We start from the raw sequence: 17,970 nt of genomic DNA, 5'->3' as shown, positions 1-17,970 counted from the left end.
TCTGCTCCCATAGGTCATAAGTGGTCCAAAAGGACCCACAACAGAGATACTAAAAGGGTAAACTCCCAAATGGGGTTCATTAAAAACCAGCCTACTAGGAAGCAGTCAGTGCTCCCAAACAGGAAGTCCTACAGATGTGAAGCAGGTTTTTGAAAAGGCTGGTGGCCACATGGTGAAATAAATCCTTCTTACTTGTAAATTACCCCCCCTTACTTAAACAAGAGAAAAAGCTTATGTATAATCTTTTAACTTAAAGAATACCTAAACATTTGTCATGACCCCAAGCATTTTAATTACCTGTTGGCACTCATTAACTCAAACATATAACAAATACTGAATACCTCTCCTAAGAACCATGCAACTGTTAAAAGTACATCAATATTGAATAGTATTCACTTTAATTCTAGAAATAGCTGATGATGGCAATTTCCCTGAAATTGAAAAATATTTCATTAAAGCAAATTTCTACTCTCAGTTACCAGCCAACATTCACGTGTCCCTTTATCCTAAAAAGCCAGAAAACATAAAAATCATAGATGGTGCCAACAGAAAATCCCCAAATCAATTTAATACCTCATTTTACAGCAGGACTCTATATATGTCCTCTTTTCCAAGTTTTTGATCCTACCGGTAAGAGAGGAGCACTAAAAATGACAGGCTACCACTATTTGCTTTCCACATGGCCTGGTGACACATTGTATCTAAGCACAATGCCAGCGGTCTCTGGAGGTATGCCTGCAGCCTCTCCCTCTGTGCTACCTTTCCTCATTCTAAGGGAAAATGGAAGGCCCATTCTAACGACATTTATACAATTTACAGACCCAACAGAGAGCCTTCAAAGAAATCCATTTCCAGCCTGATTATTAAAGAATACGTAATCTTTAAACTCTCCCATAATCCTTTCCCGTGACGGAGCAATTTCTCATCCTCTGCCTAGCTGAACACAGTGTGTCTGAGCAGTTGTCCAAAGTGACCTGAATTCGGACTCTCGTACGTCTTTTAAGCAAGTCTGAGACCGTCTGGGAGCGGGAGCTCGGGCACACAGGAGGTACCAGACGCACTTACTCTGGCTCATGTAGAACAAATCGGCCAACCCACTAAGAGTCAAGTAATACATCAGATATGGGAACTCTCCCGAGTTGCTAGAAGGCCACAGTCTTCTAGACATTAAACAGAAGGTAACATTTTTACATAAGAGTGTTATGATTTCATCATCTGTTACTTTCTTCTTAAACCTGAGAGCACACATGTGCTTCACTACAGCTCAGGTTCTCCGGTAACATATGCTCATTGTAGAAACTTAACAAGCAGATTTTCTCTTATGCATACATAACAGTGGGTGACCCTTTCTCTCTCTCTCTCTCTTTCTTTCTTTCTCTTTCTTTCTTTCTCTTTCTAATCTATCATTCATCTATCTATCTATCTATCTATCTATCGCTCTGCATTTTTTTCTGATTAAATCACAAACATTTTCCATTATTTTCCATCGATCCTAAATAAAATCTGAAATATCTCCATGACTATTTCTGTACCCAAAATAAACACATTTCTGATATTTTTTAGACTAATTCTTTTCCAGAAAAGACCTTGGTCTCAGTATGGGAATATTTTTAGAAGTTCGGTATTTAGGGCTAGTGTTTTTAAGAAAAGTTATATCCATTTATAGTCCTCTCAAAGCACCAATTTAGAGGAAGAAAATCGTTATCATTTAAATATTTAATATTTCCTTGATGTACTAATAAAGTTGAACATGATCTTTTCATGTAACTATCTGTATTTCTTTTGTTAAATGTTAATGTCCTTTACTTATTTTGTTGGAGTACTTTTCTTAACTGACTTATAAGAACATCTATTAAATATTAATGCTTTTATTTTCATATTTTTGTCCATGTTTCTTCTTAGTTTGTCATTCTTTTTAGATTTGCTCTTGATGGCTTTTGGAATAGACATTTAAACCTTTTATGCATAAAAGGTGTGTGTGTGTGTGTGTATATATATATACACACCTTTTGTTATATATATATAACATAAACATCAAAACCAGTCTACATATATTGATTTCTTTTCTGGCTTATGAATACATTCATATGATTTCTTCTTTCTTTTAAAAATTATTTTATTTTATAGATTTAATTTAGCTGGAATTTATTTTGGTATGAGATAAGAATTCAAACAGCAGTTATTAACAAAATTTTAATATAATTATTATTATTTTTTATCTTTTTAATCCTCACCCGAGGACATTTTTCTACTTATCTTAGTATAGAGTGGGAGGGACAGAGATGGAGAGAGAGAGAAACATCAAAGTGAGAGCGACACATCAACTGGTTGCCTCCTGTGTGACCCGGACCAGGGCTGGGGACAAACAGCAGCCGAGGTGTGCCCTTGGCCAGAACTGAACCCGTGACTCATTGGTCTGAGAGCCGAAACCCTACTGCTGAGCCAAACCAGCCAGGGTGATATCATCATTTTTAACACAAAATTTCATATCGTATTTGTAAAACTACTCAAAAGTGATCTGCATCCACAAGAAGTATATTTTGATAACCTATGGACTCTCTCTCAGTCCTGAGAAGTACCCTTGAGAGCATGTTAGCAAGCCTTCCCGTCCTGTGGAAGAGAGAACCGAGGTCTGGGCAGACTGAGGGGTTTGGGCCGAGGCTTCTCATAAAGACTGATGAACAGCAGAGAGAGCCTAGGTTTCTGCGGCTTCCTTGGACACTCTATGTAGGCAGTCTTCTTTAATTACATATCAAAATCAATAACCTCATCAAGTTCTTAAAATATCAACAAACAGGCACAAAGTAGGCCAATTCCATCCAGGAATCACCTTAAATGCTTTTCAAATTTTAGTTTGCACTAAAGGTTAGGATAGTATTAATGGATCAAAAGTAGTATTAATACTACTTTTCTTTTAAAAATTCTATTCTATTCTTTTTCTGTTTTTCCGAAGATAACAGAAATGACTTTCAGCAACAGATATTACAACAGGGTTTAAGCAAATAAGGCATACATAATGACTAATGGTTGTCACTGTCCAAGACTGTTACTTTATTTATTTATTTATTTTTATTTTTTTTTGTACATGCCCCTAGGGAGAACCAAACCCGGGACTCTCTGGTCTGCAGACCGACGCTCCAACCGCTGAGCCAAACCGGCCCGGGCAAGACTGTTACCTTAAGATACACAGCAAGAAAGTCCAAAAATTGAAAAAAGTTAAAGAAGAAAATTAAGGTTACTCACACCCTATTATCCTGAGAATAACACAATTTTAACTTTTTTTATCCTTTCAGGCATTTTTCTAGGTGTGTATGAGCACACACATGTACACATACCACCCAATGCACAGAAATTTATTTTTACAGAAAGTGAAAGTATACTATACCAATTTCTCCATTAAATTTCTTTTCACTTAACATTGTTATACTGTGGAGGCCTTTCAAGTTCGTAATATAACTGTACATCATCGTTTTTCATGGCTGTATAAAATTCAACTGTGGAGCATAATTTACTTAATTGTATTGATAGATATTTAGAGTTCTGAGATAACATTCCTATAAAAACATCTTTTCTAATGAGGTTACCTTATGTATGTTACACAGAGCGCTTGAACCTGTGATTCTCCATCAACTTCAAGAACGAGACAGTACCAATGAACTCTTTCCCCAAACACGGAGAACGTCACAGGATCTAACTACCCCACACTCCCAGTTTTGCTTAATCAGGATTTTACCTCCCAACTGTGAATTTTCCCACGTGGTTCCTCTCTCTCAAAACCGTATGGAAACACCTTCACCCCACTCCACCCACGCTGTCAGTAAGCGAGATGGGGTTCACGTCTCAGCCACGTGTTGCTCTCCCTTGTGCCTTTATCTCCCATTTCCTCTTGGTATTCAGTATTCTTGTTCCCTTTTGTTTGCATATTTTTTTAAAATAACTTCTGGAAGGACATTTGCGTGTCCACCTACCAGAATATTCTGGCCCCCACTGTGGTGAACTATAGACTGGCACGCCGCCTCGAAGCCGTGCAGACTGCTGTTTGCACTTGGGCACAAGCCTGGTGTCAGGCACACTGGCCCGGTGCTTCACAGCACACTTACTTCAGCAGTTCCAGGGTTTTGTGATCCAGGGCCAGCCGGGGGTTTCCAGTCAGGTCTAGTTCTTGCAGTTTCGGAGGCAGGTTTTCTGGTAAAGTGATTTCACTTAGCTCATTACAGCTCAGGTCCACGCACTGAAGGAACAAGTGGAAACAAGGAGAGACGGTGAGGGGGGTTCTGTGCTCCTACGTGTCGCAGCAGGATCAGTCTGACCATTGGCTACAAAGAGTTCATTGGCTCAAGTGCAGAAAAGTAAGTTTGGCTGCTCCGCCACTGACGTTGAAAGATTTTGCTAAATGCAATTGCAATATTTACTCTCTCTGAATAATGCAAGAAAGCCATGCTCTTTAGTCTCCCTATCTTTATCTTCCTAAGTTTATCTTCACATTTAAAAAGTAAGCCCTGACCAGTATGGCTCAGCGGTTGGAGCATCGGCCTGCAGACCAGAGAGTCCAGGGTTTGGTTCCTGCTAGGGGGCACATAGCAAAAAAATTAAAATTAAAATTAAAAAGTAAGCGTGAGCTGAAAAATCCTAAGGCTGGATTCTCTCACTGCGGACAAACTCAGCACTGGCTGTGGCCATGAGGGTTACAGTTACAACATCAAAATGGGCTCCTTGAAACAAACAAACAAAAAGCAGGCAAAGTGAGGAGAAGGCAGGGAACAAACACTCAAAATGAGAACACAGTTGAAAAGAAGCTAAGTCATAAATTGGGAGAAGTTAAGACTAGCAGATGGGCCTGTCCACACACACAACAGGAAAAGGCATGAGTCAGATATGGATCCTGGCCTCCAGGCATCGAAGACCCGAAGCCCTCGGGCCGCTCCCGTCTCATCGTTCGTGCTTAGAAAACAAGCACAAGAAGGGTCAGCATATCGACTAGAACAGATATTATCCGTGAGCAGGAGTAACAGTTCCTTTCGCGCAGAACCAACAGAAGGCTTTGGCGAAGTGCTAATACCAGGTGCTTTGCTTCGGCTCTTGGGGACCCGCAGCCGGCAGGACGGAGTGGAAAGCAGTCAACTCGCTGGTTTGAGCTGGCACCTTACTGTCATTTTTAGCAATGCCTGAAGAGCCTGTTACAAACCTTACAATGGTTTGAAAGCAAACTGTACCCAAGAATTTCACACTCTTAAAAGTGGCCCATATCACCTCTATTTGGAAAAATTAATAAAGCACTTGAATCTATAATGGATTGAGGAGAGCTACAGACTGGGTAAAATGAGACCTGTATTTTTGGAGAAATATGTTCTTAACTGACTTAAAACGATATGTTTCACACAAATTGTTTCATACTCTTGCTCCTAAATCTCAGCAATGATTCAAAATTATATTATAATTTTATTTTTATTTAGTTATCTATTTAAATCCTCACCCAAGGCTATTTTCCCATTTATTTTCAGACAGAGTGGGAGGGAGGGAGAGAGAGAGATAGAGAAACATTGATGTGAGAGAGATACACTGATTGGTTGCCTCCTGCATGACCCCAATCAGGACCAGGGACCAAACTGCAACTGAGGTACGTGCCCTTGACTGGAACCAAACCCGCAACTCTTTGGTCTGTGGGTTGATGCTCTAACCACTGAGCTGGGCTATTATATTACAATTTTAAATAATCACTTTTTATACAAGAGCATTATAACCCCACTATAAAAAGTTGGACAAACAGAAAAGGTTAGAAAACTTATCCTTAAATTCAGCATCCTAACACTACCAGTGTTGGCATTCTATCTTTTTCTTAGAGGCTTATTATTAATATAAAACAACTTAAAAAAAATCATAAACATAGGTACAATTTCATTACATTTCACTTATTCCATAGCTTCGCTCCTATTACCTTTAATGGCCTTAATAATTTAAGTCTAAGTACAATTCATTTACTCTAAACATTCATAATAGGGAAATGGTCATCTCCTTTTGGTTTCGTTTTCCTTTTATAAATAATGGTTGCATGAATAGGTAACTGGACTTCAATAAAAAAATGGATAATACTGGTTAATAACGGTTTATTCTGTCAATAGAGTCCATATATATCACAGATAAGACAACAAATGGTATAAATATAATCTGCTGGGTAATTCAGAAACATGAGCTTAAGGACTGGCAGGTGCGGGTAACTTAGAACATACGTGGTGGACAGAAATAAATTCAGAGGTCAAAGCACGCGTTATGGGAAAAGATTAAAGACATTTTAGAACATTACCAAATTTTATAAAATTGGTTAGCAACATTTTACAATGTGACCTCAGTATTTAAACTTTGAGTTCTGTCAATGTAAAACTGCTCATTCTTTAAATTACCAAATGGTAAAATGAGTTCACAGAGTACTTGTTTATAAAGATAATAACTGGGGCGGTAAAGATCTTTTAAGAGATGGTGCTGCTGCACTGACCCTGCCCAGGCCCATTTGGTCTCCACGTCTTCAGTGCACTGCAGCCCGTTCCGCCCGTCTCTCTTTATCTTGTCCATCACGTTTCCCTGGAGGGCTACGACCCTTCCTAGCTCTGCTTTCGGTCTCTCTTCCCTCTGACCCACTCCCCACAGCGCTGTCGTCAGGGTGATTCTCCGATGTGGTTTATTCCATCCGATCACACTCAGCTTCACACTCCTCCTGCCCCTCAACCTGCCACCAAGTTCCTCAGGATGTCACACAAGACACACGTTAACCAGGTAAATGTATGAAAACTGCCGCTGTAAAACATGCATGCTATTTATAGGATCTTCAAATGTCTGTTACATCAAGTTCATATCAGAAAGTGAGGAAAGGCTAAGTAGGACAGCTTTTGTTCCTTATTAGGAGACTAGAATGTGCTCCCAAGTCTATAACCACTGAGTTATGTTTTATTGGGCATAAAATTAAGGATAAGCAGAAATGCTAAGATGCAAATGAAAAACTACATTCTATATCTATAAAGAATTCTCACTTTTGCACACACACACACACACATGCACACACGAATAAAAAGCTGTTAGATGACTTTCATCCTAGTGAACAGATTTCATCCCACAGTCCTACCCTGAGTCAGGAGTCAGGAATCAGACCAATTTGCTGTCTTCACTGACACAGATCACTTCCTGTTTTAGCACCTGTTTCCTCACCTATTAAATGGGAACATCTGTTTTGCCCATTTCGCTACACTGAAAAGCATGTTTGGTGACTAATGATGCTGCACCTATACAGGGAATTATTATGAGTTGTGTGATATGGTGGTGGATGCTACCTAATTAGGGGAGCTGATGGGGAGGGGTGTACACTGGTACCATTACGTTTCTCAGACTGCTGTCACACCTGAGTCAGTCTCTGCACCTGGAGTAAGTAGGACAGTACATTAGGCAGATGGGAAACATCCGGGGGCCATGTGGCTCGCCTCATGCCATGCATCTGGTAAGGGGCAGGGCCTGCAACACAATTTTCCCAGTCCCAGTCCAGAGCTTTTTGTCCTAGGTTTGTTTTGTTTTTTCCTCTGCTGACTCAACAGTACAGCTCAGTGGTTAGAAAGGATGGAGCAAAGACAACTGAAGAGTCTCCATGCTGAGGAAGTCCAACATCAGTGCCAATGCCTGAATGAGTGAATGAGTGAATGAATGAATGAATGAGAGACAACGCTTCTCCTCGCGGACCGGCGTGACATTCATGGAGTGACACCACGCACCTTGATTTCCGGGAGCTGCATGACTTCGGGGAAGACCTCGATGCAGTTGGAGTGGGCGATCACAGTGTGCATGCGTCGGCAGTTTGTGATGGTTGTGGGGATGGCTTTCAGTTTGTTCCCACTGATATCAACTTCTTCAAGTTCTTCCAGTTTTGCCATTTTACTAGAAAAAGAGAAAATCCATGGTACAGGGAGTCATGAAATAGTTATAAGGCAAATTAAAAAGAGAATAATACGTAATGAAAATCAAAGGGGGAATTTACTATGACTAAAGATTCTTTAAAGATTCACTAGTAATGGCCATTTTAATGAACATGACTATCTTTTCACTATTGTTTTTGAGTATCAAAGTATTTTAATATCTCCTTTCCTACCACAGAACAAAAACTATTAACCTGAACTCTTCAAATTGGCAACAAGAAGGAAAATAGATATCCTCTTCCTCTAAAAACTGTGTGTGAAGTAAGTTATCCTGGCAAACATCACCTTGTTCTGTAGCTTAGTCTAAAACCCTGCCCAAATGGTCAACAGTTAGCATTAGTCCACATCAGTGCTTTACAAGGCTCAGCTGGAGAGTCTGATTTCCTTTGTGTTGGCACCGAAACCAAGGCGTGCAGAAGAGAGGAGGGTTCCAGCTCACAGGAAGGTACGTTTTCTCCTAAAACCACATTCCCCAGTTCCTGGCATCACCATGAGGACAGGTGCTGGTGAGGGGAGCGGAGGGGGGTGGGGGTGGGGGGAGCGGTGCTGCAAGTCAGCTGCAGCATCCCTCCCCTTGCTAGCAGGGCCCCAAGCTGAGCCGGGCCCCAGAGCAATTTCTCTCAACTCCTCCTAAACGCCCACAAAGAAGGACTCTCTCTGACCTTACCTCTACATGTCCTAACGTAATCCAATACTGTTATTTAACAATGTCTTTCAGTGTTCAATCTTAATCTATAATTAATCTTAATAATACTAATAATTACCAAATAAAGGAAAATGTCTGAGGTAGGGTGCCTTGCATTTTCTGTAAATTTGGGGGGGAACCCCTGCACCTCTACACTCCTGTGATACACAGGCCGCCTGGCACTCAGCCGTCCCCCCTCCCCACCAGTGGGGAGGCTGGGTTCCACCAAGCTCAGGATTCCCAGGAAGTGAAAGGCAAACCCGTAATTTGGGTCATTTAGTTTACAGTCATTGCTATCTTCTCTGCTTGCTGTGGTTGTATTTGTCACAATAAACCTTTAAAAAATTTAGCAAGAAACCCACGATTACTTTTCTTCCTGTCATCTCATACACATAAAAGTTACACTGTTTGTTTATCTCGATAATAAATACGAGCCTAAGATACAATACGAACTAAGTTTTCGTCTGCTGAAACCAGATCAACTCAATCTCATAAACATCCACGTGGTATCAGGGTATGCTACAGACAGAGGCCAGACAGATGGTGGAGGAAGCTACCTACGTAGCCCAGATTTATAGGCGTTGTATCGGCACGAGAAAGGACCGAAAATGTAGCCATCGGGCCCATGAAAGGAGAAGTTAAAGAAGCTGATATTCCTCCACATGGAAAGCAGGTGGCCCTGGGCAGCCCTGACCATTGGACACCTTCTTTAATTCAGCAACCGACTGTTGAGTCTACCCTAGGCCAGACCACCTGACATGAGGTTCAAGAAGACAGGTAAGTCTCAGTCCTGTTTTGTAGGGGAGCTGCACTGCCCCATCACAATCCCCAGGGAGACAGAAATTATGCCAAGACGGGTTTGGATGGGGTGCATGAAAAATCCTCTGTACTTCGGGTGATTACAACGGACATGGGTCCCTGGGCGACACCCTCAGAATGTGAGTCTGATCATCACTGCTTGTGCAGGGCTCAGACATTCACCATCTGAACGAAAACAATGAGCCCTTCCAGATATATTATCTTATGTGATTGTCATGTTTTCTTCCCCAAATATCATCCCCTCATTCCACAGTCAAGTTCAAAGAAGTTTAAAAAATGTAATCATTAGCATCAAACAAAGGAAGAAACTACAGAAATAAATGTATGGGAGCAGCTCTTGAAGTCCGTGCACCTTTGGGCCACCCTGCTTCAGCAAGGGCTGAACTGGACGGGCAGCCGGGGCGGCAGAGGGAGCTGGGCCAGTATTTTGCTTTGGCCCAGGGCTCAGCGGCAGTTAACAGAATACCAGAGGGGTTAGTGTTTGCCTCTCTGATGTGCGGGTATGTGTCCCAAGTCCCAGCTTGTGAGATGGACGGATGCCAACGGCAGGGGCCAGGGAGGAGTGAATCCCTCGGGCAGGCTCAGGGTGTGGATTCACTGAGAGCCAGACACGATGCCACTGCTCGGGTAAACCAGAACTCAACCCCAAAATATCACTGACAACGGGATCTTCTGCGGGCCAGGCACCTTCCTACATCACCCAGGTTCTACACCGGTCACCATGGCGTCACCATGGCTTCCTACACCAGAAGCACAAACACAAAAGCTAGCAGGTTCCTAGCTGATGTTCTAATGACCTCACACCACATTAGGGTCATTTTTTCAAAATTAACTTGGTTAAAAAGAAGCAAGAAGGAAAAGAATGCAAATGTCCGGGTGACTGGACCTGTGGATCTATTCAGACCAGAGAAACCAACTCGTTTCTCTCGGGCAGGCTGACCGTGGCCTGCACAAAGGGCCGCCGCGAAGAAGAACCGGCAGAAACAAGCCGTACGTTATCTGGGAAATGAGTATTTTGGCTTTCGCCTTTCCACCTGCGAACTGGTTTTCAGAAACGCAACGAGAAACGTCCCTTTGGGGCGCCCTTACCTTGCGGGGAAGCTCTGAAGGCGGTTATAGGCCAAGTGCAGGATCTTCAGGTGCGGGTGGCCGGTCAGCATGGGCACGCACTTGTCGGTGAGGCTGTTGTTGGTCAAATACAACTCCTGCAGGACGCTGCCCGTCTCCTCGGTGGGTGTGGCTGCAGGAAGGCTCTCCAGTTTGTTGGCAGACGCGTTCAGGAACCTCAGGCTACAAGGACACAATGCAACAGAATCCGCTAGGCCAGAGCTCTAGTCCGTATCCCCAAGAAACCCATTTTCTGATGGATGCCCAGCGTGTCAGAAACCGGGCCTAGAAACAGGATAAAGATGGCACCAGGCTTCAGCAGGCACATGGACACCTGGCCCACTACCCATGATGAACAAATCGCTGTCTACAGGTGCCAACTATAAAGAGAGAAAAATGCACAGAGGTAAGGGGAAGTGACTAATTTTATGGCTGATGGGGAGTGGAAGAGAGAGCGATAAAGTCAATGTGTTGTCTTTGGGAAGAGAAAAATAACTGCCTATTTTTTTTAAAAGAGCTCTTACAGTAATAAAACAATCAGACATCAGATCACAGCAGAAGGCTTTGCAGAACTCAACCGCACAGTGCCTGAGTCCGCGTCAGCATGTTGTCAAAGCCGCCCTCACTGGCAGGCGCGCCCTGCAGGAGCGGACTGGCTCCCCGACAGAGCACCATGGAGCCGGGAGAGTGAAGGCCCACACTCCAGGCCCACACTGAATGCTCAGTGACAGAAGCCGAGAACAGAGGATACACCGTGGGGGTCCACTGAGTCCACTACTGCGGGCTCAGACGTCGGGCAGCGCGCACCCGTGGCATCGGAAGGGGGGAGGGCTTCTGCTTCTCCCAGTCCCATCGCGTCTGGGTCTCCGTGTGGGTGCCGGGACCCGAGTGCGCTCGCTTTGAGAAAATTCATCATGTGCTGCACTTATGAATTAGCCCCTTTGCTGTATCTGTATTATTCTTCAAAAAAATTTACATGGAAACAAATGAATGACATACATATGCGCAACTGGTGACGCAATGACAGAGTGAACAATGGCTGCGAGGCGAAGGGTGTTTTGATTCCTAAGATGACTACAAGCGTCCAGCGGCAGTCCTCCCGTTACTGTGACACAGAGAAATGCAACGTGGAAGCTGCCTGGCTGTGCTCAGGCTCCACATCACTTGGAAGGGCAGGGGGCCGGAGCAGCTGTGTGAACACCCAGGCCAGCCGAGAGCGGATCTCGGCGCCGGTGCTCCAGGGCGAAGCTGCAGCCGGGAGCACAGCCCGCAGACTCACCTGCTGCGGTGCAAGGTCAGCCGCCCTGCCTCCTCACCCACAGCCGCCCTCTCCCCGAACCTCCGTCCTCTCATTTCCGCATCACCCGAGCCTGACACTCAGCACTCCATTCTGGACTACTCTGCCACAGGTTTGGAAAAAAGAATACAATCTTCCTTAAAAAATAACCAAAAGAATATGGAATACTAGGCACAGTTATTTTTCATCTTGGATAAAAAGAAGGCTTTGCATTCAGGAGCCGTCAACAGGACTGTCATTCCAAGGTCGCAATCCACTCATTTAATACTCCCCGATCCTGCAACCCCCACAACCTTACACACACACACACCTCCACTAGTTATCCGAGGAAAAGTAGCTTCCCCAAAATAGAACATTTTCCATTAAAGAAACATGTATTCTGTTGACATTTAAAAAAAAAAAAAAAAAAAGGAAGTTAGCAAAGGGCTGTACGGACCATAAATAGTCATGGGAAATTATAGTCGTGTGTGCTGCAGAGAAGAAAATAAAGGTCAGAAACCACTTTCAGCACCACAGTTCTTTAAAGGATTTCACGAGTCTGTCTTTCTCTTTTTTTTTTCACTGATTTTTTAAAAACAGTAATATTTATTTATTTTCAATTATAGTTGACAGACAATATTATATTATTTCAGGTGTATACCCCAGTGATAAGAGGTTATATGACTCACTAAGTAATCATCCCAATAAATCTAGTATCCCATTTACATCACCTGACTGAAATGCCCTGTTAAGAATTTCTTCAGTGTAGAATTAGAAAAATTTAAAATGCCCTGCCCTCAAATATCACGGACTAGGGTTGGCTAGGAAACTACCTGACAATCTCACTAAAACACAATTCTCCGGAAAATACGCAGTTATAGACACAGGAAAAGGAGAGAGAGAGAGGAACTGATTCATGAACATGTCTGCCCACGTTTAGGCAGAAAAAGAGGACATGTCGTTCTGAAAGGAGAAAAGATGGACATGTGGATTCTCGCCTAGAAAGCTGCAGAGGGGACCTGACAAGCCACTCACGCCATCTGCACGAAGGCAAGACAGTGAGTTCTGACAAGACTTTCCCTTGTCCTGTTGAAATCTGCCTATACTGAAGGAGCCATATATTCTTTATGGGAGACTAAGGGGGAACAAAATCCCTACCCCCCCCCCCCGGGAATAAAACCACCCTGGCTGGTTCCAAAGGATTTCAACGAATACAACCTGACTGAGCCACCTGTTCAGTCAATGGGAGAAGGCGAACAAGTGGACCGAAAAGATTTTTTGTTACAATGGCATCAGGAAAATCAAATTCCGCACCCACTCTCTCTTAAACAGAAAACATGTGTTCAACAACCTTACAACGTTTCAGGAAACAAATGAAATTGGTTTCATGTAGGTGTTGTATTTCCACCAGAAGGAGCAACTACTTTAATTTTGCAGAATTTAAAGTTGTACTCAGTACAGAGGGTATATGACCCCATCCCCTGCTTTCGGCTAAATTCCTCAAGCAATGAGTTTGGTCTTGGCCCAAACAGGATGTGGCAACCTCGTCAAGCTTCTTCCTTACAGATTTTCACACAAAATCCTGTTTCCTGTGCCGAGAGATGCTTCGCCCGTACAAACCTCCTCACTACGAACCCTCTTCCACTAATTAGAAAAAAACCCCAAACAATAACGTGCCACTGTTTTCTTTGCATTTGTAAGGGGCTTTGTAGAGCCCGCAGCTCATCCCTATTTTCCATTTCATTTGCTTCTCCCATCATCCCAGAGACGGCCCCTCGTATTTCACAGAAGACAGAAACCGAAGCTGAGCAAAGTCCAATTACTTGGCAATAGTTAAAACAGTAATTAGTGGCAGAGCCAGAAATAAAACGCAGATCTCATCAATCTTCAGAGTCCACCGTTCCCTAACGGATCTCTCCACATTTCAAATGGTAAAAACACAGTAATAATAAAACATTTTCCTGAGGACGTTTGCACAGGCCTTTCTCCCCCCAAAAGCTGGAGGCCAAGCAAGGCACCTGCTAGGTAGCAGGAAGACCACACGTGCACAGCACTTTAAACTCAGTTCTTAAAATAACTTAATCAATAAATAGCACAGGGGTCAAAAACGCTCCTTAGCAAAGCGCAGAAGTTGCAGGAAGAAGATGCCCATGTATGGCTCCTGCCTAGGCACCGGGGGAGCTGCCTACAACGGCAGTAAGACGAATCCGCTTCCTGCTTCCTGAGCTACTGCTCCCTCCTGCCTGGCACATTCTGTCCATCTCTCTGGCTCATCTATTGGGGGAGGGGGTTGTTTTGTTTTAAACTGCTTTTTAGTAATTTCCAATGCACCCTTAAATTTCCAGCCACACTGTCCTTGAGACAAAGCTCGGTATTTGGCACCACAGCAGACCTACCTACCTGGAGGCCTGCCAGGCGGTCTGCCTTTCAATATGTTCCCTGGAGATCAAAGCCCAGCAAAACTCACCTCCTTTTAGACAACCCCCTGATTTTCGGCCCCCCAAATGTTGCAGAAGTGTCAAACAAAACTACCTAAAGTCCTTCCTTATCATCTGTCTTTGCAACATGGCTCTTCTGACAATTTCATCCATCTTCCTGAGGATGACAGCTCTTAAAGCTAGGGCTTCCAAATTTTTTATGATGGCAACCAAGACTGCAAAATACATTTTACATGACCACCCAGGGCGGTACCCATGCAACATACGTATGTGTAACTGAAACAAACATTTCATAAAATGATAGTTAACCTCACTTTTACGCTGGTATTTTCTACACCATTTAATTATTTAAAGTGCTGGTATAAACCCATTAAATTAATGTTATACCCTACCCCACTAATCAGTTTAGGAAAAAAAACAAACTGACTAATTGCCTAGCAACACCACCTAATAGTGGGGATTGCAAGCGAAGAAAAAGTGCATTCAAGTCCAACAGAACTCACACACTATTATTTTGGAAGGTCTGAAAATCTGCCTGGGTTGGGCAATAAAGATCATAAGTCTAGCCCTGGCCGGTTTGGCTCAGCGGTTAAAGCATCGGCCTGCGGTCCTGAGAGACCCGGGTTTGGTTCCCGCTAAGGGCATGTACCTCGGTTGCAGTTTGTCCCCAGCTCTGGTCAGTCGTGCGGGTGGCAGCCACTCGATGTGTTCCTTTCACATCGATGTTTCTCTCTCTCTCTCTGTTCCTCTCTCTCCCTCCCACTCTACCTGAACAAAAAATGGAAAAATGTCCTCGGGTGAGGGCAAAAAAAAAAAGATCATAAGTCTATAGTGTAAAGGAACACAAGTTAAAAGATATAAGAATTGTTAAATAAGAACTTGAAGGTGGAAGAGGGCATAGAGGGGATAAATGGTGATTAAAAAAAAAAAAAAAAAAAAAAAAGGATAGCCCTGGCCAGTTTGGCTCAGCGGTTGGAGCGTCGGCCTGCGGTACAGAGAGACCCGGGTTCAGTTCCTGCTAAGGGCACGTAACTCGGTTGCAGTTTGTCCCCGGCCCTGGTTGGTCGTGCGGATGGCAGCCACTCTATGTGTCCCTTCACATTGATGTTTCTCTCTCTCTCTCTTCCTCATTGATGTTTCTCTCTCTCTCTCTCTCTCTCTCTCTCTCTCTCTCTCTTCCTCTCTCTCCCTCCTAGCTCTATCTGCACAAAAAATCGAAAAATGTCCTCGAGTGAGGATAAAAAAAAAAAAAAAAAAGGATAAAATAACATTTTAAAAAAGAACTTGAAAAGAATTAATTTTAAAAATTAAACATAGCCCTATCCAGCTTGGGTTCAGCAGTTAGAGTGTTGGCCTTTGGGTTCAATTCCTGGTCAGGGGCACGTACTTGGGTTGCAGGTTCGATCTCTGGTCCTGGTCAGGGTCATGCAGAACGCAACCAGTCGATGTGTCTCTCTCACGTCAATGTTTCTCTCTCTCTCTCCCTTCCACTATTTCTAAAAATTAATGGAAAAATATCAAGTGGGGATTTAAAAAAATTAAGTATAATTAATTAATTAACACTGATGCAATACTATAAATTAATCTACAGATCTTATCCTAATTTCATCAATTATCCCACTGATATCCTCTATCTAGTCTGGAATCCAATCCAGGATCCCACGTTGAATTTCATTATCATGTCCTCTTAGTCTCCTATAATCAGCCTTATCTGTCTCAAATGACCTTGACACGTTTGAAATGTATTAGACAAGTATTTTGTAGAATATTTTTTCAATTCAGGTTTTATCATCACTAGTATAAGGTGATGCATTTTGGCAAAAGTACACAGAAGTCACATTGTGACCTCTTATCAGAAGGTACATGCTTCTCAACTTCAACCCCCAGATATTCTTATTAAGTAGGTCAGAGGAAGGCCTCCCAGTCTGTAGAATTAAACACTCTGAAGCTTGGCCAGTGACTCAGTGGACCTGGGATGAGCGAGGACCAGGAACCAGCATGCTTAAATGAGTCATCGAGAGGACCCTAAAGACACACTCCGAGAAACACTGCTTTCTTGTACCTTAGCTCTCAAACATCAGAACTTCACAAGATAGCTCTCTCCACTTTAAAAAAAAAAATGTGTAGGCAACTCAGCTCTTCAAAATGCCAGAAATTTCTGTCTTTGCCAAAAGGCACCAATTACCATTGTCAATTGATTATGCTCTTCCAAATCTGCTGTTCCCTTTAGGCCCCTTGATATTTACACATGTTCTGTTTGAGTCACTAAAACTTATGGTCTGTCATATGACTAATACTCTGGGGATATTTATTAATTACCATGTACTTCATTTGTACACACACTGTTCTCACCCCTGAAAATGCTTTGTACTGTTCTAACCAGTAATAAAAACAGACCCTAATGTCCACCCACAGTAGGAATCTGTAACTGTCCTTTAACGGGTCCGCTGTGGCTTTGTGAATTTGAAGGAGCTCATGGGAGCAGCTCTCTGGCAGTGAGACGAGTATGCAGATGAGTATGCAGATGTGAGACGGACAGGGAGTCAGCCATGGCCAAGACATCAGAGCAGAGGAATGGCGATACCTCATCCACCCACTCTGGTGACCTGGGGGAATATCAACCTGACGCTTGCCCATCTGTTGATGAAACGTGATTATCTGAAATTCTTCTGAGGGTTCCCACCAAGAAAATCCTCAATTCTAAGCACAAAGAGGTAAGAGGAGAGAGCGAGGCCAGTAAGCTCCAGATTGGATATTTGCCAGTTTACCCTAAAACTAAATCCCGATCTAGCATAAGATCAAAATCACAGTCAATTTCCAGCCCCATACGGTCCATCATATTTCACATCTATCTATAGTTTTTAAGCTGCCAGTGAGAAGCAGGTCAAAATAAACAAAACTCACAGATGAACATAGAGAATAAACTCACAAACTGAAGTTCCTGGTTCTAGTCATAAGGATTTTAATAAAATTGGTCTAAAGTTTTCAGAGGAAGATAAAGATATGATCAAATGCCACCTAATTTAAACTAGATCCCCTTTCCCATTCGGTTACCAAACACCTTCCGGCTCCCAGGTAGAGCGCATTAACATACCATTCTAAAGCTGTAGTAGTCGCCCTGGCCGGTTTGGCTCAGTGGTTAGAGCGTCGGCCTGCGGTCCAGAGAGACCCGGGTTCGGTTCCCGCTAAGGGCACGTACCTTGGTTGCAGTTTGTCCCTGGCCCTGGTTGGGGTCGTGCGGGTGGCAGCCACTCGATGTGTCCCTTTCACGTCGATATTTCTCTCTCTCTTCCTCTCTCTCCCTCCCACTCTGTCTGAATAAAAAATGGAAAAATGTCCTCGGGTAAGATTAAATATATATATTTAAAAAAATAAATAAATAAAAAATAAAGCTGTAGTAGTCAACAGACAATGTCACGGAACTAAGACCAGGATATTGGCTTTAGCAGCCAAGATTCAGAGTAAAGAAAAACTCCCAGGAAAGAGTCTTTTGATCTGAGTCCAACAAAGCATGTTTCCCCACAGTCCTCTTGAGGCTGTGCTTGGAACCCAGACCAACCCATTTGTAACACACAAAGACGTGCATGCGGGCCCTTTCTTCCATTATATAACCCAACAAAACTGACAATGCTAATTTACTACCACGAAAGGAAAATGAAGTAAAGGACTGTCTGTATATTTTTAAGATTTGTG

General features: G+C 43.1%; 1 protein-coding gene across 1 annotated transcript in view; it reads right to left on the bottom strand.

Annotated features, from left to right (window-relative positions):
* PHLPP1 (PH domain and leucine rich repeat protein phosphatase 1) overlaps positions 1-17,970 on the bottom strand; it is a 180,248-nt gene that overhangs the window by 10,709 nt on the left and 151,569 nt on the right. The window contains exons 11-13 of the mRNA XM_036244263.1: positions 10,546-10,746; positions 7,752-7,914; positions 4,101-4,231 (exon numbers count right to left, since the gene is read on the bottom strand). Of these exons, the coding sequence (XP_036100156.1) occupies positions 4,101-4,231; positions 7,752-7,914; positions 10,546-10,746 (495 nt within the window). The remainder of the gene's footprint in view (positions 1-4,100; positions 4,232-7,751; positions 7,915-10,545; positions 10,747-17,970) is intronic.

The sequence above is a fragment of the Molossus molossus genome, unplaced genomic scaffold (genome assembly GCF_014108415.1).
Source record: "Molossus molossus isolate mMolMol1 unplaced genomic scaffold, mMolMol1.p scaffold_m16_p_6, whole genome shotgun sequence".
In the NCBI taxonomy this organism is placed as follows: Eukaryota; Metazoa; Chordata; class Mammalia; order Chiroptera; family Molossidae; genus Molossus; species Molossus molossus.
The sequence above is the reverse complement of the archived record's forward strand: the minus strand, read 5'-3'. Positions and strand labels throughout refer to the sequence as shown.